Below are 23,903 nucleotides of genomic sequence, written 5' to 3' on the forward strand. Positions count from 1 at the left end.
GTACGCACTAATACTAGCAATTAGGGGTGTGCAAAGCATCCGGAATTTGTATTTGTTGAGGGGAGTAAAAATCCTTTTTTTTTTAGATACACTTCTAATTCTAATCCATTATGAATCCCACCACCACCTGCTGAACAGACAGAATATAAACAAATGAACTATCATTAGGCTACTTCAAAAAATCTCTCTCTCTTACAGTTGTTTAGGATTGTGTGTGGTGTTTTTAATCATATTTTTTAATCATATTTTTATATATATATATGATAATTAGTTTAAAAAATATTTTTATCAGTAATTTCTTTTTTTCAATTACTAGACATTTAAGGCGACCCCATCTGAGTTCCAGGCGACCCCACATGGGGTCCTGATCCCAAGGTTGAAAAACACTGCTGTCTTTCCTGTCTGCTCTCAAAGAGAGTGTGTGTGTGTGTGTGTGGGGGGTAATGTGTTGATTCTCTCTCTCACACAAACAAACAGGCGCGCGCACACATGTTGTGAGCGGTGAGGTTCGACCAGAGCGATTGACGTGTGTCTAACCAACCCAATCACACGCGCGGGTTCGGAGTCTGGACCGAGAATTAAAAGTTGGACCGCGCTGGTCCGTGCTTCAGCACCGTGTGTCGGGTCGCGTCTGGTTTTAATTAATACGGGGATAAACAGTCAGCGCCGCGGTCACCGGAGCTGATCACTGCCCTATAAGCAATGAGAGCATTTTTTTTTTTTTTTACCTCCGCTGACAGAGTGTTGATTTGAGGGGGCGTAGAGCCGGTTTCCTCTGCATTCACTCACCGGTACAAACTTGAGTTGAAAAAGATGCCTCTTCCTTTTTAGCATCTCTGCCTCCTCCTTCTTTCTCGTCTCTTCTCAATATTGTTCACTTTCAGTCACCGGTGAGTGAGAGAAGCTCCGACTGGCACGTAACCAAAGTCCGTCTCTGTGACTTCAAATTTCCCGGCCCGGCGGCCGCGTCGCGGACAGCGGTCTGTGATTGGGTGAATGCCCGTTCAATTCGACCACTGCCTTTTCATGCAGCGTAAGGAGGCTGAGGCTGAGGTGCGCTCCATTTTTGTATGCTGGTGCACAGCGAGGGGTGGGCACACGGGTTTACCATTGGAAAATGTGGGGGGGATGAAATTATTTTGCTATAAAAGTGGGGGTGTCGAAACACCCCCATCCCCCACGGGTGCGACGCCCATGCAGCCAAGGCATGTGGTGAATGTGGTGACGTAGGGACGAGGGCGGGGACTGCTAACTCCATCCGCTGACAAGAAGTTAGCCAAAACCACCGGATCGCTTACTTCTGCTTTAACTACCTGCCCCTTACCCATCTAGCTACCCACCTACCTGTCTACCCTGTCTTACCTACAGTGACTACAGAGCAGCCTACCTATCTGCCAATTTACCTACTTACCTACTTAGATATGATGCAATGTAAAGCCCTTTGAGACAAACTGATTCTTTAAAATGGGCTATACAAATAAACTTGCCATCCCTTGCATACCTATCTACCTACACCTACCTGCCTAGCAACATACCTATCTACCTAACTACCAATTTACTCACTTACCTACCTACCTGGCCACTCCCTTGTTTACCTAACTACCTTGCTACTAACCTACTTAGATAACTGCCTACCCATCCACCAACCCAATGACCTACCTACTTATCTATCTACCTATGGCTACTTACCTACTTAGCTTCCTACATACCAACCAACCAATCTACCTGGTTACCCATCAACCTGACATGACCTATTTACCAATCTGCCCACCTACCTATGTTACAAGACAAACCATGACATTAGCAGAACTATTCAGTGACGTTATTTTATCATTTTTGTTCCATCTACGTATCAGTGGATGACATCACTCTGAACTTGTCCCATAGTGAACTGAAAGCTTCAGTATGAGGAAGTGAAAGGAGTGTCACTTCCTTCCTCTGTACTTTTACTCTGGGATTACAATAATAACTCGTGCAGTTTCCAAAGTTGCTGCTTCAACAAATTTTCCCAGAGACATGTTGGGGTTGTTTTGTTTCCCTCTGATAATAATCTGACCAGACTATAATCTCTGTTTTTCTGTTTTTGTCTCGTGCAGGGTTATCCAGGACAACAGGGAGGCTTCGGACCAACCGGTGGAAAGGTACTGATGATGATCCTTCATGGGGGGAGTGTGGGGGAGTTCTCAGTTCACATACCTCAGTGTATGAGTGGGTGTGTGGGTGTGTGTCTAACAATGTGTGTGGGTGTATGAGTATCACTTTAGTTTCCCAATGATGAACACCCCGCACGCACGCACACACACACACACACACACACACACACACACTTGCTCATTTATCCTAAAATGTGACACTTTTTATAATGGGTTAGGGTGATAGATAGATAGATAGATAGATAGATAGATAGATAGATAGAGAGAGAGAGGGGTAGAAAGAAAGAAAGAAAGAAAGAAGGAAAGAAAGAAAGAAAGAAAGAAGGAAGGAAGGAAGAAAAAAGACAGAGAAAGGGGTAGAGAGAAAGAAAGACAGAGAGGGGGATAGATAGATAGATAGATAGATAGATAGATAGATAGATAGATAGATAGATAGATAGATAGATAGATAGATAGATAGATAGATAGATAGATAGAGAGAGGGGTAGAAAGAAAGAAAGAAAGAAAGAAAGAAGGAAAGAAAGAAAGAAAGAAAGAAGGAAGGAAGGAAGAAAAAAGACAGAGAAAGGGGTAGAGAGAAAGAAAGACAGAGAGGGGGATAGATAGATAGATAGATAGATAGATAGATAGATAGATAGATAGATAGATAGAAAGAAAGAAAGAAAGAAAGAGAAAGAAAGAAAGAAAGAAAGAGAAAGAAAGAAAGAAAGAAAGACAGAGAGGGGGATGGATAGATGGATGGATGGATGGATGGATGGATGGATGGATGGATGGATGGATGGATGGATGGATGGATGGATGGATGGATGGATGGATGGATGGATAGATGGATAGATAGATAGATAGATAGATAGATAGATAGATAGATAGATAGATAGATAGATAGATAGATAGATAGTAGATAGATAGATAGATAGATAGATAGATAGACTTTATTGTCCCCAAAAGGGGAAATTTGTACCGTTACATTTCAATTCACACACACACACACACACTCCTATAAATAGAGGTTTTACGTTCCAGTGATCTCCAGTGAAGTACTTGGGAATGTTGTATGAGTCAGTGTAACACAGTCATCACAGCTCTATGGTTTCTCTGGAAATGAGATTAGACAGAAAGTCAGAAAGTCCTTAATGTGGGTTGCATCACACAACGAGCCTATGAATGAAAGAATGGTATGTAAACAATACAATAAAAAAAGAAAAGTCACATCAAAACAGTTAAGACAACAGAAAATAATATCAATAACAAAGGAGAAGGAAGAAGCATAAACTTATTTAATTCTCCCCCATTCTCCACTGATTGGGAATTAACATATATTCACCAAATGCTACACATCAGTAAATTGATCGTAAAGGTTATTGTCAAAGCCCTTTTTCACACAAAGACATGAATCCACTGGACATACAACAGCTTTATAATTATTAACTATTAACTAACAGTGAGGTATGACAGGATGAGCTCACACTCCACATGAGGGAGATGGTGGTGGTGGATTTTAAAACAGTCCTGTGGCTGTGACACATATTTGTTGTTGTGCCACAAACAGATAAAAACACTCCCTCGTACACAGGAAAAACCAAAATCTACCAAGTGGGTTACCATGAAGTTTTCTGGTCTGTGTTTACACCACAGAGTTTGTTCTAGTTTGGGTATTTCATGAACCTCTGCAGCTTCTCCAGCTTCCTCCTTCAGTCCAAACACATGCACGTTTATTGTTGCAGTGTGAGCTTAGTTGTTGATTTGAGGCGTGTCGCTAATAATAGTTGGTCCAAATAATTCTCAAGTGTGTTGTGGAGGCAGCTGGATCTGAAATCCAGATCTCAGATGTTCATTAGTACAGAACATCAACACACGACACACAACTGTAGCGAGGTCTCAAGTAAAGTTTTTAGTTAAAAAAAGCTCAATCAGGGCCGGTCCTAGGATTTTGGTGGCCCCCTAAACAAGATTTTTTGTTTGTGGCCCTGCACTCTAAGCGCAAACACCAAATCACTGGTTAAAACTGAATACAGGCGTGTTTATGCCCTCTGAGGTTTGAGGCCATTTTCTCAACTTTTACATATTTTCTTAAATGTATCTTTTTAAGATACTTGCAGATGTAACAACACTCAAGTGTTTTATGTCTAAATATTAGAACCTCCGCTGTAAGCACACTGAGGCCAGTTTGTCCTAGAACACTGTATGAAGAAATAATTTAGGCCAAATTCTGGAAATTTGAGGTCTGCTTTTTGAAAAATGTCAAATCCCTTGTGAAAACACACCTTCAGTCATGAGAATGAACTGTTTTGGTGCTTGAAATAGGATATGAATACAGTAATAGATAAGTGTAGAAAACAAGTCTAAAATGACATTTTGTAAGATTGCTTTTTGAGCACAAATGTTGTCATTCTGCCGTTCTATTTTCACCAAATGTCTCAAATGTGAGATAAAAGAAGCTGAATATTGACTTCACATTACATATAAAGCTCATAGCGTGCAGAGCAGACCTCAGGATGTTTAAATGACTTGATGAACCCCGGTACCTTTCTGATCATGTGGCCCCCCACCTAACGGCTGTGGCCCTAAACAACTGCATAGAGTGTTTATGCCAGCGGCCACCGGCCCTGAGCTCATGCTTTTATTTTGGAATTGTGTCTAGGAATTTTTCTATGCTGGACCTCGTCATGGTACGGAAGCCCAGACAGGAAAAGCATGTTATTTTATTTGTTCGTCCCCCGCCCTTTGTGATAAGAAGAAAACCAGTTTCAGATCCGGACAGAACAATGATCATTGTGAAATGAAATTGAGATTTTTACAGTTTATGTCAATAATAGTTGATTATACACATCACTTGGTTTTGAGTTTGAGTTTTGATCAGCAGATGAACCTGTGACTCTTATAAAAACATGACACATCTGACCTTCCATATCAACAGGAAGAGTCACTGAGTGTCATATGTCACTGATTCACGGTGCAGTTTTAAAGTTGTAAGACTTTTTTTTTCTTTATCAACATTCACCACATGATTTCTTAATTTTAACTTTCACAATTAAGAATTCCCCAATTTCCCCGTAACTTTCAGTTCAAAGAAAGAAAAACACCTAAAGATCATTCACACGTGCACCACTGTTGCCACAGCCAGGAAGTGAAAGTGATAGAGCAGAGTGTGAGTCTGGTTGCGAGTGAATTCAAATGATGCACAACACAGATGACTGACTGAATGATGAAGTACAAGGATTAGTTTCTGAAAGTTTCTGAAGTTTTCTGTCTCATTTAGGTCTGTGGGAAAATATGTAGTATAGTCATCTGAGTTTTACTTTTCAGAAATGTCTTACTTATCTTACAGTAACTCACATTTCTTTTCTTTCTTTTCTTCTTACTGTAAATGTATGTTAAAGTTCAGACATGTTTAGTTTATGGCCCAGTTATGTTATGTCTCAAATCAAAGATCTGAGATAAATATACTGAGTTAATAAGTGACAGAAGCGCAATACAATGAAAGTAGATAGAGCAGAGCATGGTTTCACTCTTACACCAACACTGTCATTCTTTGCACACTTTTAGACAATGTAGATATTTAAACATTCAAAGTCTGATGCAGAATGAATTATCTGTTGCATCACCCGGGTCTAAAGCTGCTGCATGAAAAAATCCTGATAATCCTGTGATACAGGTGCACAAATTCACTTATTTTTTGGAGTAGAAATTGATTCAAAAGGATTCTTAATTTGAAATAGATTTGATCTGATTTGTCTGTAACCTAATTTAAACCCAACATTTTTGTCTGTTATTATCAATAAAGTAATAAACTATGTTGTATTGTGACACAAAATTGTATTAGGATCCCCAAAATATAAAAAAAATAACAGATTACAACACTTTAAGATCAAGAATCTACTTTGGATCTTTAGTCCAATAAAATTAAGCAAAATCCCACTTGATTTGCACATCTGATCAAATGTATTCAAAACTGATTCGACTAAGTGCAATAAAAAAAGAATAAAACAAATAAGGCTTTATATACATTAGCTTAGCATTTGGCTAAAATATAAAATAAATAAAAAAATAAGCACATTCAGTATGAACCAATCAACAAAGACCTGATGGCTGGGACAAGAAAAAAACACGTTTAAAAGAAAAAATCAATTTTTAGGAGTTTTGCATTCATTTTGAATCATAGAAAACTAGAATCTAGATTCTAGGTATCATATGTGCATTGATGTTTCCACTTCTTCTCAAAGATCTGACACACCCCCAGTTACACCACTGATACTTCTTATTGTCACGCCTCATTAGTTATATTATATACTGATTTGGATTTTTACTTTATAAGCTTCCTCATCGAAAACAAAAAGTGGTCATTTGTTCCATGTTCCACCATTGTCTGTTTTAAGTTGGTTCTGCAAATCGACCTTCTGACGTCTGTCTCGTATATCTGAAAAACATGATAATCTTCTGTACAATATTTCTTGTTTTTTAGTCATTACTATTTTCTTTATTGTTGAGACTAGGCATGGGCCGGTATGACATTCTCACGGTATTGCAATTACATCTCTAAAATGTGTTGTTTTGAACTTTTCCATTGAACACAGTCTTTTGTTGTTAAATAACATATAAAATTGGATCATCAGTAAATGTGTATCAAGTTGAAATAAATAATTGTATTCTTCTAAATAAAATGTACACAAATGCAGTCCTTTAAGGGAGGCTACATTTTGGTCCCAGGGTGGGTAAATCTCAAAACGCCACCCCAGAGTTTTTATAGAGTAACGTTTCGAGCGTTCGAACGTTTCGTTAGTATAGTGTAATGTTTCAATCTCTTCCACAGAGGAAGAGCCCCGGCTTGAAACGGAGAAGAAGCTTGAAATGTTACACACTGTTTAATAAATATTTTAAATGGGAGCTCTTTTAGATCCAGCACCCTATTATACATTTTTTTTAGGTGTTTTTATTTTATTCATTGCTAGTCTGGTACACACTAAAAAATGTTGGGTTATCTCTGTAACCCAATTTCTGAATTATTGGTGTTGGGTTAAATTTTTTGGTTATTTTTCCAGAGTGTAACCCATTTTCAGGGTTAGAGGCTATGCATTTAACCCAATTCCTGGGTTGTTCAAGTAATTGGATTTTTTTTTTTTTTTTTTTTTTTTACAAGAGTTTACTTTTAATAGGTTTGTATTAAAACATAAGATAATCAATCAAGAAAGTTTTCTTTCTCTTTTGAAGAGGTACTAATGATAAGTAATTGTACTTGAAGGACCATTTTACCACTTTTCAATCTAGGTCTGCAGGGAGCGCTCCAAACTTGTTAACCAGTGACACCACTGCCATTTATTTCTGTGACAGTGGTGTCACTTGGTAGAAAGCTTTGGAGCGCACTCTGTAGTTTTTAACAACCAAACTGTTGGGTTAAAATAAAAACAACCCCAATTTTAACCCAACCGCTGGTTTGAAGAAGCACAAACCCCTTTTTTGGGTTATTTTAACCCAATGGGTTAAGAGAAAAAGAAAAAAAAAAGAATAACCCAACGCGTTGGGTTAAAATTAACCCAAAAAAGGGGTTTGTCCTTATTTGAACCAGCAGTTGGGTTAAAATTGGGTTATTTTTTAACCCAACTGTTTTTAGTGTGTATGGACATGTGGAACTAAGCAAGTTGCTTTATTCTGAGCTACCTGTAGCCTGGTCAGGTAACTTCTTGATATAGCTACTGGACCAAATCACCAAGCAATCATCTCAGTACCATAATTCTCCAACAGAAGCCTGGGCTTTTATTTGCTTCACCTGCCAAACTGACCCAGCTTATATTAAGCACATGCGTCTTTATGGGACAGGCTTTTATTTCATTTAGAACAAATCTTATGCTCAGCAAAGATGGGAAATTCTCTCCAATGGTTCTGTTGTTACTGTTTAAAAGAGTAGGGTTAGGGTTTTGTACATTCACAATAACTTTGCAGAAAATAGAAAGAAGCTTCTAATTGAGACTCTTGAGCTTTTATTTGCTCAAACCTGTAGCCAGACCCGGCCCAGTACAGGAGACTGGAGTCTGTTTGAGACTCAGCTTTTTTCGAGAATTTACGATATGTCAACACTAATGCTTAACTACTTGTTTGTTAAAGCTACAAACTAAAGAACAGACGAGGTTGGTGCAATAATGTGAAAGCCTTCCTTAAAACATGCAAGTCAAGTCAAGTCATTCTTATTTAGAACTGACTCAGAACGTGACACACCCCACCAACAGTAGCATGAAAATTATGAGTCAGCATAAAGAGGGTGGAAGTGACTAGTGAAAAGTAAACCAAGGAAACCACAAAAACAAGAGGCGGATAGATTTTATCTCACGGGAAACAATTAGTTTGCGTGCAATTTATGTTTGTTTTGTGTGAATTCTTTCATTTTCAGGGATCCTTGGCTCTGTTTCAGAAAGCAGGCTCAACAAACTCAGAGCCAAATCCCGTTTCAGAACAGCTGATCACATGTAGTTTAATCAACTCTGACCATGTTGAGCACAAAAAGCACAGATGACATGATTTACAATGACATATAACCATTTCTGGTAATTAATTTACAGGCCGTTCATTATGTGATAATGTCAAGAAATAGCCTAGAAATAACAATTGATTGTGTCTTAATAAATAGAAATAGCCTCGAAATAACAATTAATTGTGTCTTAATAAATAGAAATAGCCTAGAAATAACGGTCAATTTCGTAGTAATGTTGAGAAATATAGCCAAAGAATTGTCGAAATAGCCCAGAAATAACGGTCAATTACAGTACAATGACTTGGTGGAGAAAAATTCTGGTCTTTCCCAAAAAATTCAAAGCATGAAAAGCATGTGTAATCTGTTGCTTTTATGAAAAATCATGACATTACTATGAAATTTACTGTTATTTCTTTACATTAATACTATGTAATTAATTGTTATTTCTAGGCCATTTCTTTACATTAATACTATTGTAATTAATTGTTATTTCTAGGCTATTTCTTGACATTATTACATAATAAACTACCTGTAAATTAAAGGGTTACCCAATTTCTGCTCACATTGTCCCACATTAAAATCTGTATGGTCTTGTCCTATAACGAACCAATCCAATAACTAATAGGCTAAATAAATCAAAATGGTAGCAACTACAGTAGCTATTATTATTATTATTCCCCTCGATTCATCATTTATAAAGTATTCACCCTACATTGATATGAATTAGTCTGTAGTTTTCATTCATTCATTTCTTTATTTCAGACCCAAGGGGATCCATATCACAATAAAAGCACAATTTTTAGATTAATACAATAATCTATAATGTGTTTTCATTCCCACGTTGCAGACAAGTAATTATGGATTTAGCATTTATAAATGAAGTATTATCAATTACAAACCAGTTATTTAGCAGATGTGTTGACAGATGTTTGATTAGTTTTTACTGAAACATTGAGTGACTGTGACTCAGACTAACATGACGGTGCCGATCAGGAGGAAAATATCACACATTTCACATTTTCACAAGAGATCACAAGAAAAACACACACAACACATGATGACTTTATTATAGTGAACTTCCTAATGCCCTTTCTTTGTGTGTGCGTGTGTGTGTGTGTTTCTGTCTCTCTCAGGGCGGTAAAGGATTCGACGGCGTGCCCGGCAGCGATGGCGACCCCGGAGAAGATGTAAACTGATTTAGCCTATAGATTTATTATTATACAACAAACTCAGTGATTATCTGTATTTAACCGTCCCTATGTGTCTTCGCTGTTCGTCTCCTCAGGGTCCTATCGGAGTCCCGGGGCTCATGGGAGAACCGGGGCTGTTTGGACCCAAGGTAACACAAACAGATGTGTAGATAAAACATTTATTAGTATTAAACAAAGGTTTGTTGAATATTATAGTTCAGTTTTAATGCCTGATGTCTGTGGAATAGCACTGAATACTACATTACCCATGAGCCTCAGCTGCTGCATTGATTACATATTTCCAGTGGTGGACAGTAACAGAGTAAATTTACAGAGTATTATATTTCTTTGGTACTTATTACTCTTACTTATATACATTTCCAAGACAAATATTTTTACTTTTACTCGAGTTAATTTCTAGGAAGGCTGAAAAGAATCCGCTGAGTTTCAGTCTGAATCTGATGATGATCCGGAGGAACTTTCAGAAAATCCTTGGCCTCATCTGAGATAATTCTCAGAAACAAGAGTTAAAAGGTCCTTAAATTCATTTAGAAAAAATTATAGGAGCTGGGGTGGTGCGTGGCGCAGTGGTTAAAGCGGCTGCCCCATGTAGAGGCTACAGTCCTCACCGCAGGCGTCCCCGGTTCGAATCCCGAACCGGCGGACATCTCCTGCATGTCATTCCCCCTCTCTCTGCCTCCCCCTTTTCTGTCTATCTCTACTGTCATCACTATCATATAAAGGCAAAAAAAGCCGAAAAATATACTTAAAAAAAAAAAAATTATAGTACGTCATTGATGTGAAAAATAAGAAATGCACTCTTACTCTTACTTCTACTTAAAGTAGATTTAAAAGCAAGTACTTTTGGATACTTAAAGGGATAGTTCACCCTAGAATGATATTTCGCTCATTATCTACTCACCCTCATGTGGACTAAGGGCTGGGAGAAGTTTCAGAGTCCTCCGTGGCTTCTCTGAGTTACAGGGGGTCTCGGCATAGCAGTGCATGTCCATATAACGGTTGCAAAGGGACACCGGAGCTCTTCGTAAAAAAACACACACAAAAAAACATCCAAATACCTCCATGCTGCTCGTATGTAATGTCCGTCTTGTGCTGAAGCCCCAAATTGCGTAATTGTCCCGAAAAAAATTAAATAAGTCTATATTTTAAGCTTGTTTGTAGCGGAAGCTTCTCGAAGCTCCTCTTCCTGGTCCGTCCAAATCTCGCGTGATTTGCGCCGGCGTCAGCATGCGTCAGTGCGGTTACTGCGAATCACGCGAGATTTGGACGGACCAGGAAGAGGAGCTTCGAGAAGCTTCCGCTACAAACAAGCTTAAAATATAGACTTATTTAATTTTTTTCGGGACAATTACGCAATTTGGGGCTTCAGCACAAGACGGACATTACATACGAGCATCATGGAGGTATTTGGATGTTTTTTTGTGTGTGTTTTTTTACGAAGAGCTCCGGTGTCCCTTTGCAACCGTTGTATGGACATGCACTGCTATGCCGAGACCCCCTGTAACTCAGAGAAGCCACGGAGGAATCTGAAACTTCTTCCAGCCCTTAGTCAACATGAGGGTGAGTAGATAATGAGCGAAATATCATTCTAGGGTGAACTATCCCTTTAAGTTCCTTTAAAAGCAAGTACTACTCTTACTCGAGTAACATGTCGACTGAGCTACTTTTACTTGTAAGGGGGTAAATTTTGACCAGTAGTATTTGTACTCTTACTCAAGTACTGGGGTCGAGTACTCTGTCCATCTCTGCATATTTCACTGTTGCATCAGATCCAAAGTCAGATTTCAAAATAAAACAAATTCAGAGCTCCCTGATTGTACGTTTAGTTCTGTATATATCTATACTTTTTAGGCTTTTTAAAAAAATTGTATTATTTGATAGCACATAGTGAGATAGACAGGAAAGGGGGAGGCAGAGAGAGGGGGAATGACATGCAGGAATGGTCTGCCCGACGCGGGATTCGAACCGGGGACGCCTGTGTTGAGGACTGTAGCCTCTACATGGGGCGGCCGCTTTAACCACTGCACCACGCACCGCCCCGTTCTGGGACTTTTTCTTCATCTGATAACACACCCCACCCACTTCACTGACAGTTGTGCTTCTTGTGAACATTGTATACTCCTGGGAAATGAAATGAATCATGGGAAATGAGTCAATTATAGACATTGATTGTAGTCCAAACAAAGATAAAAATGTTTCTGTGGAAAGACGCGGCCGTTGATTTTCTGTTTATCCTGGTTCTGTTTAGTAATCTGGATGTGACTCATGGGGAAGTAGGCCCTACTGCACATAAATGTTTTACAACTGTCTAACAACTGTTGCAAGCCGTTTTTTTCCCCATACAATGGCTTAACATCTCTGCCGACGTTTAGATCTATAAAACTATAAAAACTATAAATTTCCGGGTTCAAGGTCCAGGAATATTGAAACTAATTCATAATAAACGAACTGCACCTTTAAATAAATCACTGCCTCCCTATCAAACAGACAGTGAGCAAACATCAGTTTAGTTTTATTTTTGCCCTTGCTGTGAATATAAATACGTACATTCATCTTCTCAGACTGGACGACTACACTGTAAAAAAAAATATCATTAAAAACATTAAATGTTTGTTAAAAAAATTAAAAACTCTTCTAAGATTAAAAACATTCTTTACATTTTAATACACTACACATTTTTAAAAAACGAAAAAACTTTTAACTTTTACTTAATAGTGTTTCCTCTGTATTTTAAGATAACTTATTATTGTATTAAAATTGCCAAAAAAATAAGGCGACAGAGCCGTTTAATTTTAACAAAGAAAACCTGCAAAAAACAAAAATGATAATAATAATCAGTTTATAATTTTACAGGATTTTTCACTTTTTTAATCAACATTTTCCAGTATTCCTGCAGCCAGAAAATTACAGTTGTTGTTTGTTTTTTTTTACACAATTTTTTTTACAGTGTGATGTTGCCTTTTTCTTGTCCTTTTGCTGCTTTTATTGTAAAGGCTTTTTTTTTTTCCAGTCCTATTTACTTTATAATCTAAGATTTAAAGGTGCAATATCGAAAAAGCTTTTATTATGAATTAAAACGTGACAGTTCATTCGGGGTTCAACCACCGACCTCCTGCTCTACCTCGTCTACCACAGCCACTGAAACATCTGTATCACATGTGTGTGACATCTGTTTTTTATTTTATTTCTGCAGGGCAGCAAAGGCGACCGTGGCGTAAAAGGCCCTCGGGGCAGAGTGGGCGCTGTGGTGAGTGTTTCATCATGTTTAATCACAGGTTTGATTCCTGAGAAAGCGTAGGAGTATAATAGGGAAAAGCTGATTGGCTGAAGATGTGATGACGAAACTCTATGAAAGTTTTTATTGAATCATTCTGACAGACGTCCTGCTGCCTCACAGGATTCACCAAACCGGTCCAGTGGTTCTTAGCCTTAAAAGGATAGTAGCATTTTTTTTAAAGTGGGGTTGTATGATCTACAAATAGCCCAAAGAAACGGCCTATTTTCACGGCCTAAAAGAGGTTTTACCTGAAAAAAATATACACAGTTCCATTGTTCACTATCATATAATTTTTTCCAGCCCCTCAAAGTGCAGGAAAAACAGTTTTTATTTGGACCTAACCAACTGCTGATCGGCGGGCGCTAACCCTGGGCGGAGGGATACGTGAGTTGGTTAGGTCCAAATAAAATCTGTGTTTTTCCTGCACTTTGAAGGGCTGGAAAAAATTATATTATAGCGAACAATGGAACTGTGTATTTTTTTTCAGGTAAAACCTCTTTTAGGCCGTGAAAATATGCCGTTTCTTTGGGTCCATTCACAACACTGTATGTTGTAAATCTCTGGGCAGGGCTATTATGGGCTGGCGTTGCTAACGGGAGGAGTGCAGAGAGTCTTCTACTGCAATTAATGTACTTAGGGGCTATTTGTAGATCATACAACCCCACTTTTAAAAAAAATGCCACTATCCCTTTAATCTGGGAGGCTGCAGGATCGATTAGGAACACTCAAAACATTCTCTCTGTAAATTATATATTATTCTTTCTAATTTTATCTCATGATCAACTGATTATCAGCATGGCCGATGATATTTTGCATTTTTTACGATAATCAGCATCAGAGGTTTTTATCCAATAAAATAAATGTGAGGTATTTTTAATCACAGATTTTTTACAGTGTACAAAAAACAACTCAACAGTATCTAGTGTATAATCTCAGGTGTTATTTTTACATTTTTACACCAAAATGTTCATTTTTATTGCAAATGAATATCTGTTTCCTCGATTAGTTACTAATAACTATCGGTATCTTCCCTGAAAAAAACAAACAAACTTCAGACAGGAAACAGGAAACAAATTATGAATCAGATTCCTGAGGTGTGTAAAAATAGAAACTAAACGGTTTGGATGAATAAATGCGAGTTTTTCCTGTTTTTGTAACGTCTCTTCCACACTCTAGAGGAGCTGCATCATTCCAGATGTTGATGTTAGCTTCTTAAACAGTCTCTGGAAAGTCCCATGAGGCTTTGCATCTGCACATGGGGGTTTTTTTCATGTGGTGCGACACATAGTAGTAAAATTGACCAGACAGTAAATCACCGCTTTTTATCAAGAACAAAGTCTGGTTAAGAGGGAATCCCCGGTAATCCAATACGGTAATAAAAGCATGAGTGAAAAAAAAAAATGGAACAAGGTTCATTTCACAGTTTAAACAAAGAGGCAGGTGTGTGGTTTCAGTGGAAAACGCTCAATAAGATTTTAGTGTTGACAAAGCAGGGCAAAAGAACAATGAATAACGTATTAAATATAAATAATAACCTTCTTGTCTCAGCATGAAATTAAAAGCTCAGTTCTGGGCTGCAGGGGATCTGATCAGACCCTGAATATGAATCATCAACAAAATGAGAGATTCATGACTGCTGTCCTCTCATTCACACTGAAAAAAAATGATTGTTAAATATTCCACAGCATAAAGAGTCTGAAATGAATCAAAGAATATTTTTCTCGGGGTTGTCCTCGTTTCATCGGTGAAACTGACTGTTGACGGTTTCCGCTCTTTCTTTTTCCGTTTCCTGACAAATATGCGAGTTGTGCAGAGTCATCATTTTGTTTTTGTAAGTCTCATCATGCAAACGTGTTTTTACTGCAGCAGCAGCAGCAGAATGATGATGATGATGATGATGAGAAGGAGGAGAAGCACGGTTACTCCCCAAACCTGCCGCTGTGGTTTAACTGATTAACAACTGGTTTTCACCCATATTATTAACTGTTGAACTGACACAGAGTTTTTTTCTGTGTCTTTGCAAACTTTTATTATAAGACACCATCTCTGAAATTGACCTGACAATCTGTCTGCTCTTTTAAAATACATAAACTGTGGATAGAAAAAGAAACAGATCTCAGACTCTTAGAAATAATACACAAAAATAATCAAAAAGAAAAATTGTGCATGGGTTACATGTTTGTGTGATTTTTCTTATGATTTAAGATGTTGGGACCATATATATTAATGATACATTAAATTAAATACACATGTGTTATATTTAGTTTGTTTACAATTTTAACAAGAAACTCTGTATGTTTTTGATATGGAGATATATTTATGTAATATAGACCTGCATAAACAGAAACATGCAGATTTACATCGACTATATGGGTCAATGACAAATAAAGCTTCTAAAAAGGTATTTTTTTAAAGTATTTTCAGTATAGATGTAATTTTTGAGTCCAGAACAATGTGTTTGAATAAGTCTCATTTATTGAACAACTTTTCTAACTGTTTTAACTAATTTTTTATCAGTATTTTTAACTCCATGGCAAAAAAAAATGTCAGGTGGCGCAACCAAATATTTATAAAAATATATATACATTCCTAATCTTTATTTTAAGGTTATTTCTTTGGTATCTATCCCTTAGGGTGTCTATAAACACATTGTTATTTTATCATTGTGTTTTTTTTGTTTTTTTTTTTTACAATAATTTAAGATTTTTGCATTCTGTAGGTCAGGTTTTAAGTATCGTTAACATCCAATTTTACATTTAAAGACAGGAAAATAATAACACAAATACACAAATTCATATATTCAGTATAATAACTACACACATTACATATAGAAACCATTTGGTTAATTTAACCTATCATTTTTTGGTTTAAATTGGTTGCACCACCTGACAACATTAGTTATGACATGAAATATTCTAAAAAACATGCATTTTCATTTCAAATAGTAACATGTGTTTAGTCATCATCAGTCTCTATTTAAGTTAAATAATATATGTTAATATATTGAATTGTTACAGTTTCTAACAGGTGAAATTTCTTATTTTTATATATGTAAAAAAAAGAATTACATTAGTAAATAATGATTTTATATGAACATTTATAAATAAATCGAAATAGTGATTTTCCGTCTGTTTGCTCCACAGGGCGGAGAAGGAGAGCAAGGCGACGCTGGAGTGCCGGGGAAACCGGGAGTGAAGGGTCTGCAGGCCTCAAAGGTTTGTGCACAATATGAAGTTATCAATCAATACCTCTGATTGATCGATCCGGTCCAACCTGGCAACACTGAGCTGCCAGCAGTAAAACATTCACATTTATCGATTTATTTCTGTGCAGGTCGTCAATGTGTAACATATTATTATGTAACTCAGACTGTTTTTAGTTTAACGAATAATTAGAAATTTCCCCTGTTGAAATGTCAGTCGTTGTTTTGTTATTTGACATTTTTGTGGTCAGATCAGTTCCTCTTCTTTAACACGAGGGGACGGCCCTGAAGAGATAGAGAGAAATACATAAATAACACTTTGTTCAACTGAGAAGGAACTGAAAAAACAGAGTATCAATGTTTTCATGGAGACATCATTATTAAAATTAAATAAGGGACTGTTCGTTATTTATCATCAGTGCCACCGGAGGGATTCACGGGACTTTTTTTTTTTTTTACATGACCCCCCTGTCGGAGTCAGTAAATTTTAACATGACCCTGCATTAAGCCTTATCAAAAGATACATGACCCCCCCCCCCCCCAGCCATCGACACGTGACATCGCATCACGTAGCGCGTGACACTACATTATTTCATTTTGACAACCATGTGTGCAACACCTTCTCATCAATCCATGCCATTTATCAGCTGTTATTAAGACCCAACTCATCAATAACAGAATCGCGATTTTGGACCAGCTCACATTACACAACAAGACATTAACAATTAATCCACACTCAAACCGAAGCAACAGTAATGTGAACTGCACTCAACAACGTATTATTGCAAGGTTTACGACAGATATGACAGACAACTGTGTGTGTGTGTGTGTGTGTGTGTGTGTGTGTGTGTGCCTGCGCCTGCGTGTGTAAGAAAGAGAGAGAGAGAGAGAGAGAAAGTAGGTAAAACCTGCTAGCTGTTAGCTACCGTAGCTCAGGCGTCGGTCTCCCGTCAGGTAAAAGCTGCTGTTTATTCCTCAAATGAAGCTCATGAAGTTGTTGAGCCTCTCCGGTACAGTTATCCATCACTGCAGTTGAATTCGCCGCTAAACTGCTGGACGCTAAAACCGAGGGGGGCGTCTGTTTGTTTACAATTCACAAAAGCAACGTGAACGTACGTGCTGCTCAGACTATGTAGAGTTACGCAATGAGGCAGGCAGGCAGCGTAGCCTCTGTACGGTAGTGAAGTTAAACTCACTCACCCATAAAAGACGTGCTAAGCTGCCGGCGAATCCTTACTGACTTCTTGGCGAAGCGGTTAGCATCGTCGCCTGCGGTGCGGGAGACGCGGGTTCGAACCCCACTTAGGGCAGATCAGAACAATATAAAATTACGTTGTGATTTAGGGGCCGTTGCTCTCATTGCCGTCAGTGCTTGCAGCTTTTAAATGTCCCGTTTTTGTTTTGTTTTTGTTTTTTGCGAGCATTGCAGTGTCCTCCAGACAAAATGTTGAATGACCCCCCCTCGCTGACCTTTTTTTTTTAGTGGACCCACCCCTCAACAAAGAATATTATGACATGACCCCCCCCCATTTTCCTCCGGTGGCCCATTCCATAAATAACGAACGGTCCCTAAGTGATGAAAATGAATAAGTGTTAATCTGCTCTTAGTCAGAAGTAAAAGTCTGACTCAGTGTAAGATGTGACTTCCTCTCTTTCTTTCTTAGTCAAATATGATTCATTTTTATTTCCCATTTATTGTAAAAGGTTCAATATGTGAGAAACATGAGGGTATTTTTTAAAGTGCAAAGAATTTGAATACTGAATAATTGTCTGAATGATACAATTTTTACATTTCTTCTCTTCATTTCCACTTCTGGAAATCTTAATAATTGAGTTTATAATTAATAAATATCAATTTTATTCACATCGCACCAACAGAGAAGAATATTAAATATTAAGTAGCCTATTTAAAGGGTCAAATAGGGCATTTTTATTTAAAAACATTTTTTAAAGGGGAAGACTAGATTTATCATCATCTCCCGCAAATCTTATATTAAATTATATTATGTAAATACAGCATGTCAAAATAAAATAAAAATAAATAAAAGAAATTGGTCAAATAGGTGCAATAATAAGACTAAATTCTATTGAAAAAAAAAGAGTCCAAACAGCCCTGAGACAGTAAAGTCAGTAAAGTTTTAAAGACCGTTGGACACCAAGTCCGTTTTTTTTTTCCATCCGTAATTGCAGCACGTTTAGAAATAAATTTGACCTCATGTTGAGTCGATCATATTTATATCTTTTTTTATATGTTTTCCCTCTGTAATTTGTATAATTCTATGTGGTGTTGTTTTGTGCACTGCTTTCTTAGCCAGGTCGCTCTTATAAAAGAGTTTTTTTAAAATCTCAATGAGTTTTACCTAGATAAATAAAGGATAAATATAATAATTGTACACTGTTTTCGGAAGAGGTTCAATTTTTTCTTTTGCATCCGAGTCTGACCAACCACTCACATCAGTGTGTGTCCTGGACTTCCTGCCGGCCATTTGTTCCGCATCATGGGAATTCTTCGTTGTTTTCTTTTTAATGTGCTGCTCCCATAAGTCCCTCGCTCTCCCCAGACGTCCTCTCAGGACTGGATGGACACAATATGTCCTTTTTCACTTTGTATTTTTTGATGAGAGAGGAGAAACACAATCGTCTTCGTCCTGCATGACGACTTTTGTCTCCTCCTTTTTCTGAAGTTTGGTTTGAAGCGTGGTGATAAAACGCATCAGACTCAGTGTGTAAGGAGTCTGTGTGCGTAACTACTTCTGTTGGGTGATGCATGGATTAGAAAAACGCCTACGAAAAAATCGGACTTGGTGTGTAATGAAAGTCTAGATTCATTGATTCATCCTTATGATGTAATGTTGATGTTTTGTTTTTTATCTCCAGGGGGCCAAAGGTGAGACAGGACCTGACGGAGACAAGGTGAGTTCATTAACAAAACAAAACCCAAACAACTGAGAAACCCAGTGATTCATTTGAACCCAGACTGATTGAAGCTGCAGATTTCACCATTTTACTGCAACAACCTCCAATTCAGAGAAACAGGAGAGATGACTAATGAGACGACTGGTTGAGTCGTTCAACCACAAAAAAACAAAAACAACTATAATGAGTTTGCAGCAGACAGATACAGTACTACTACACCCACACTTACATACTCACAAAGTATCAATGTGTGCAAACTGCAAAGCATTAACATTTACCGTAATATTCAAACTAATTCTGTCCAACAGAGCTGAGTGTTGACGTTACCATTCATCCATATCTTGATCCACAGGCTCCTGATTGGATTAGATTAGATTGGATTTAATTCAGCTTTTAATTTGTTATTTATTAGCTGAGAGCAGACACTGTAAACTGATGAATATTATAGATATAAAACCATAATGAATGCAGCAGCTCTGTCTGTGTTCAGTCAGTCACATACCAGACAGTGTCAGATATCAAACATTACACTGATGGTTTCCCTTCATCTCTGTGCTGTAACGTAATAATAAAGATAACAGTATAATAATAATATTATTATCACTGAGTCCCACTTTATAAACTTAAAGGGATAGTTCACCCAAAATTCAAATTTCATTATCTACTCCCCCTCATGTGGACTAAGGGCTGTGAGAAGTTTCAGAGTCCTCCGTGGCTTCGGACGGAGCTCACTTTTCTTCGTCCAAAAAGACACACCAAAAAACATCCAAATACCTCCATAGTGCTCGTCTGTAATGTCCCTCTTGTATTGAAGCCCCGACATGAGAAATTGTTCCGAAAAAAATTAAGGAAGTCTATATTTTAAGCTTGTTTGTAGCGGAAGCTCCCAGTGTTGCTCTGCCGAAATCTTGCGTGATTTGCGGAGCCATGAACTGGGTGTCAATGCAAATCCCGCGAGATTTGCACTGACACCGGCAAAGCAGTGAACTGAGACACTGGGAGCTTCCGCTACAAACAAGCTTAAAATATAGACTTATTTAAATTTTTGCGGAACAATTTCTCATGTCGGGGCTTCAATACAAGACGGACATTACAGACGAGCACTATGGAGGTATTTGGATGTTTTTTGGTGTGTCTTTTTGTTACGAAGAAAAGTGAGCTCTGTTCACAACCGTCATATGGACATGCAGTGCTGCACGGAATTTTGGGTGAACTATCCCTTTAATGTCTGTTGATTATTGCTGCTTCTTGTAATTCAATAACCTTCTGTTCTGTTCTGTTGTTGTTGTTTTTCTGTTAACATCCAACATTCAAAACAACATCTGACCGACATTAACCCCTGAATGGGAGTTTCCTGTTTTTACAGCCAAGACTTCCTTTAATCTTCTAGTTTGTCCAGTTCAGTGATTTGTTTATTAGAAGGCATCAAGGCGTTTATTTACAAAAACTCTGGAGTCACGCAACACAACTTGAGCTCCATCACCTGTTATTATTGTGGTGAATAACAGTGACTCAGAGACCGCAGGTTCCTCCCTCATCACATGTCTGGGTTTTTGTTTTGTTTTTCTCTCTCTGCAGGGGGCGACAGGGAAGACTGGCACGAAGGGAGGAAAAGGGCAAAAGGTAAATTCACATGTTTACAAACAAAAGTGCAACGAAACTGTGATTTCCATCATTTCCTCTTTCAATTCTGTTGGGACTTACACACGGGTTATTCCTTCCTCTTTTTCTCCTTCTTCCTTTTTCTTTTTGTCGTTGTTTTTATCAGGGCGGCTTCGGCGATCGTGGAGACAAAGGACAGGTATTTATTTACATTTTTCCCACCCTGACGTGACAGAAATCCACATTCACAATCATTTTTGTTGAGTATATCAAACTTCAGGTTCAGATTCAAAGGGACATTGTGTAACTTCTCCTGTTATCTATTCTATTTGGTTCTTCAGTCTGTTTTTCATTAATCAGTAATCCCCCCCATCAACAAACTGAAGTGTGGCTGGCTGCATTCACCTGCAGTCAGGCAGACGGCCGTCGCTAACAAACCAGATGTCATTTTAGTCACAGAAGTCCAGAGAAAGCCGGTAAAACAATACCACATCGTTTGCATAGAGGCTTGTTTATACCGTTACGTGCAGCGGCTGTCGTCCGTCTGCCGTCTGCCCAATTTCAGGTGAATGCAGCATGAAAAATACGATTGAGTTGCTTGCGATATACAACCGCAACGCTAGATGGGAGTAATTCTTACACAATGTAGGCTACCTTTAATCAATTGTTAAAGTATCTGAATAGTCCTCTGTAGACTTATCAATTAATCGCTCACATGACCACTAATGTTAATATATTACATTTCGTTTTGCATTTGGCCACATGTTGATATTCACAGAAGTCCAGAGAAAGAAAACAATACCACATCGCCATGACAACATATTGTCACGTGTATTGTTTTGCCTCGTGCTGACGGACCACTTGTAAACATAGAGGCTTGTTTATGCCGTTACGTGCAGCAGTGTCTGTCATCCGTCTGCCGTCTGCCCAATTTCACGTGAATGCAGCATGAAAAATACGGTTGAGTTGCTTGAGATATACAACCGCAACGCTAGATGGGAGGAATTCTTACACAGTGTACCTTTAAGCTGTAAAATAAAGATGAATTTGTGGATTTAACGAAATAAACATCAGTTTATTTCCTCATGGATCATGTTCACACTCGTCTTCCTCCCCCCGCCAGCGTGGACCCAAAGGTGGACTCGGCCGAGACGGCGTCGCCGGTCCCGTGGGTTCGCCCGGCCTCCCGGGGACCAGAGGAGAGCGCGGTCCGATCGGAGACGCGGGCGTCAAAGGTCGACCAGGACCTAAAGGAGCCTCAGGTCCCTCTGTGAGTCTGACGGCCGCTCAATCATCTGCAGAACTATTATAGTTCACCTTTAAAGATGGCCGACAGAGATCTGAAAACATCTAGGTTAATCAGATGGACAGTTTAACGTGGTACTGTAACAATCAGCTGATTAATTATGCAGCAGATAAATGTATTGATCTAATAAGGATCATTGGTGTGTTTTTTTTCCCTTAGTGGTCATCAATTCCCACTTGACATTTTAAAGAGCCACCATTTTCCAAGATGGCCACCGTTTCCACCATAGGATTGATGTTGATTTTGCAAAGCAATCTTGTTTTTTTTGTTTTGTTTCTTTGATATGAAAAGCTATAGTCAATAATCAATATTATTTCAAATAATTTAATTTTAACTTTATAGTATTTCAACCTGACAGTGACAAAGTTTTTGACTTGTTCCCCACTTTGATTGTTCTGTTTCAGCAGGGCTTTTAATTTGAAAAAAAATTGTAGTTAACAGTTTACATTTTTGCAGGTTTCATTTTTTACAGTGTTTTTGTTTTTCACATATTTGTTGATTATTTATAGAGGCTGTGAGTAAATTTATTGTGGAAAACAACAACAACCCCCCCACCACCACCACCACCACCAAAAAAAAAAAAAGTCAGCCATCTTGCAAATGGCGGCCATATTGAATTTTTTGGGTGAAATCCAAGGTTCATTTAAGCAAAATTAACCAACAAGTCAAAGTGATTTTTTCCCCCAAACATTTGATGAAATATTGTTTGTCTTTGTCGTTTGTAAAAACTGATTTACCCCCTGAATATCTTTTGTTTTTGGACATTAGACAGTTGTTGACATTGTCATGTGACTCACTGACACAGTTTTCTGATGTTTTATGAACCAGATAATCAATAGATGAACTGATAATGAAAGTAAATGTTATCTGAAGCTGTAAATATGTTGATCATTGTAGAGACACGCTTATCTCTTATCGTCTGATTTGACCTCATTTCCAGGGTCCAGGTCTGACTGATGAGCAGGTCCTGCAGCTCTGTAAAGGTGTAGTGACGGCCCAGATCTCCCAGTACGCCTCCTCTATCCGGGCCAAGTGCTCCCAGGGCTGCCCCGTCAACAACCGCACCCTCATCGGGCCCCCAGGAGCCCCGGGACAGTCAGGACCAACAGGCAAAACTGTAAGCTTCACCGAAACACTGCAAAACAGAATACATGACGTCCTGCTTTCTAAGAGATCTGATAAAAAACCAGAATAACAGTCTCACAGCACAAATAAATTCTTACAATATCTCATCATCTCTCAGGGTAAAGCAGGAAAAGCTGGAGCTAAAGGACCGAGAGGTGTTCAAGGTGACAGAGGCCTTGATGGACAAGAAGGAGCGCCAGGTGACCGAGGTAAGACCAAAACAACATTTTCTCAAAAGGCTCATTACACTTTTAATTATTCAAAAGTTTATATTATTTATTTTGGCTTCAGATACAAGATTCAGATACATACAGGTGCATCTCAATAAATTACATGCACGGAAATGTTTATTTATGTCAGTATTAGGGTTAGGGTTAATACAGTATTGAGATGTTGGCCTTCTGAAAAGTATGTCCATATATGCACTCAATACTTGTTTGGGGCTATTTGACTTGATTTACTTTTACATTATAATATATATATATATATATATATATATATATATATAATATATATATATATATATATATGTATATATTGATGCAACTGTACACCACAAACACAGAGAGAAGGAGTCTGAAGTCATCCAGAACAAAAATTAGGAATTTAAACTCAATAACTCAAGAAAAGAAGAAAAAAAATTACATT

The 23,903-nt window shown here is 38.0% G+C and overlaps 1 protein-coding gene across 1 annotated transcript in view; it reads left to right on the forward strand.

Annotated features, from left to right (window-relative positions):
* The window catches only part of LOC146972690 (uncharacterized), a 52,450-nt gene that overhangs the window by 26,836 nt on the left and 1,711 nt on the right, over nt 1–23,903 (forward strand). Inside the window, exons 14-24 of the mRNA XM_085803090.1 lie at nt 2,097–2,141; nt 9,750–9,803; nt 9,902–9,955; nt 13,021–13,074; nt 16,248–16,319; nt 19,184–19,219; nt 20,801–20,845; nt 20,991–21,023; nt 21,948–22,094; nt 23,071–23,247; nt 23,374–23,464. Of these exons, the coding sequence (XP_085659216.1) occupies nt 2,097–2,141; nt 9,750–9,803; nt 9,902–9,955; nt 13,021–13,074; nt 16,248–16,319; nt 19,184–19,219; nt 20,801–20,845; nt 20,991–21,023; nt 21,948–22,094; nt 23,071–23,247; nt 23,374–23,464 (808 nt within the window). The remainder of the gene's footprint in view (nt 1–2,096; nt 2,142–9,749; nt 9,804–9,901; nt 9,956–13,020; nt 13,075–16,247; nt 16,320–19,183; nt 19,220–20,800; nt 20,846–20,990; nt 21,024–21,947; nt 22,095–23,070; nt 23,248–23,373; nt 23,465–23,903) is intronic.

The sequence above is a fragment of the Trachurus japonicus genome, chromosome 16, assembly GCF_045865225.1.
Source record: "Trachurus japonicus isolate A0001 chromosome 16, Traja_1.0".
In the NCBI taxonomy this organism is placed as follows: Eukaryota; Metazoa; Chordata; class Actinopteri; order Carangiformes; family Carangidae; genus Trachurus; species Trachurus japonicus.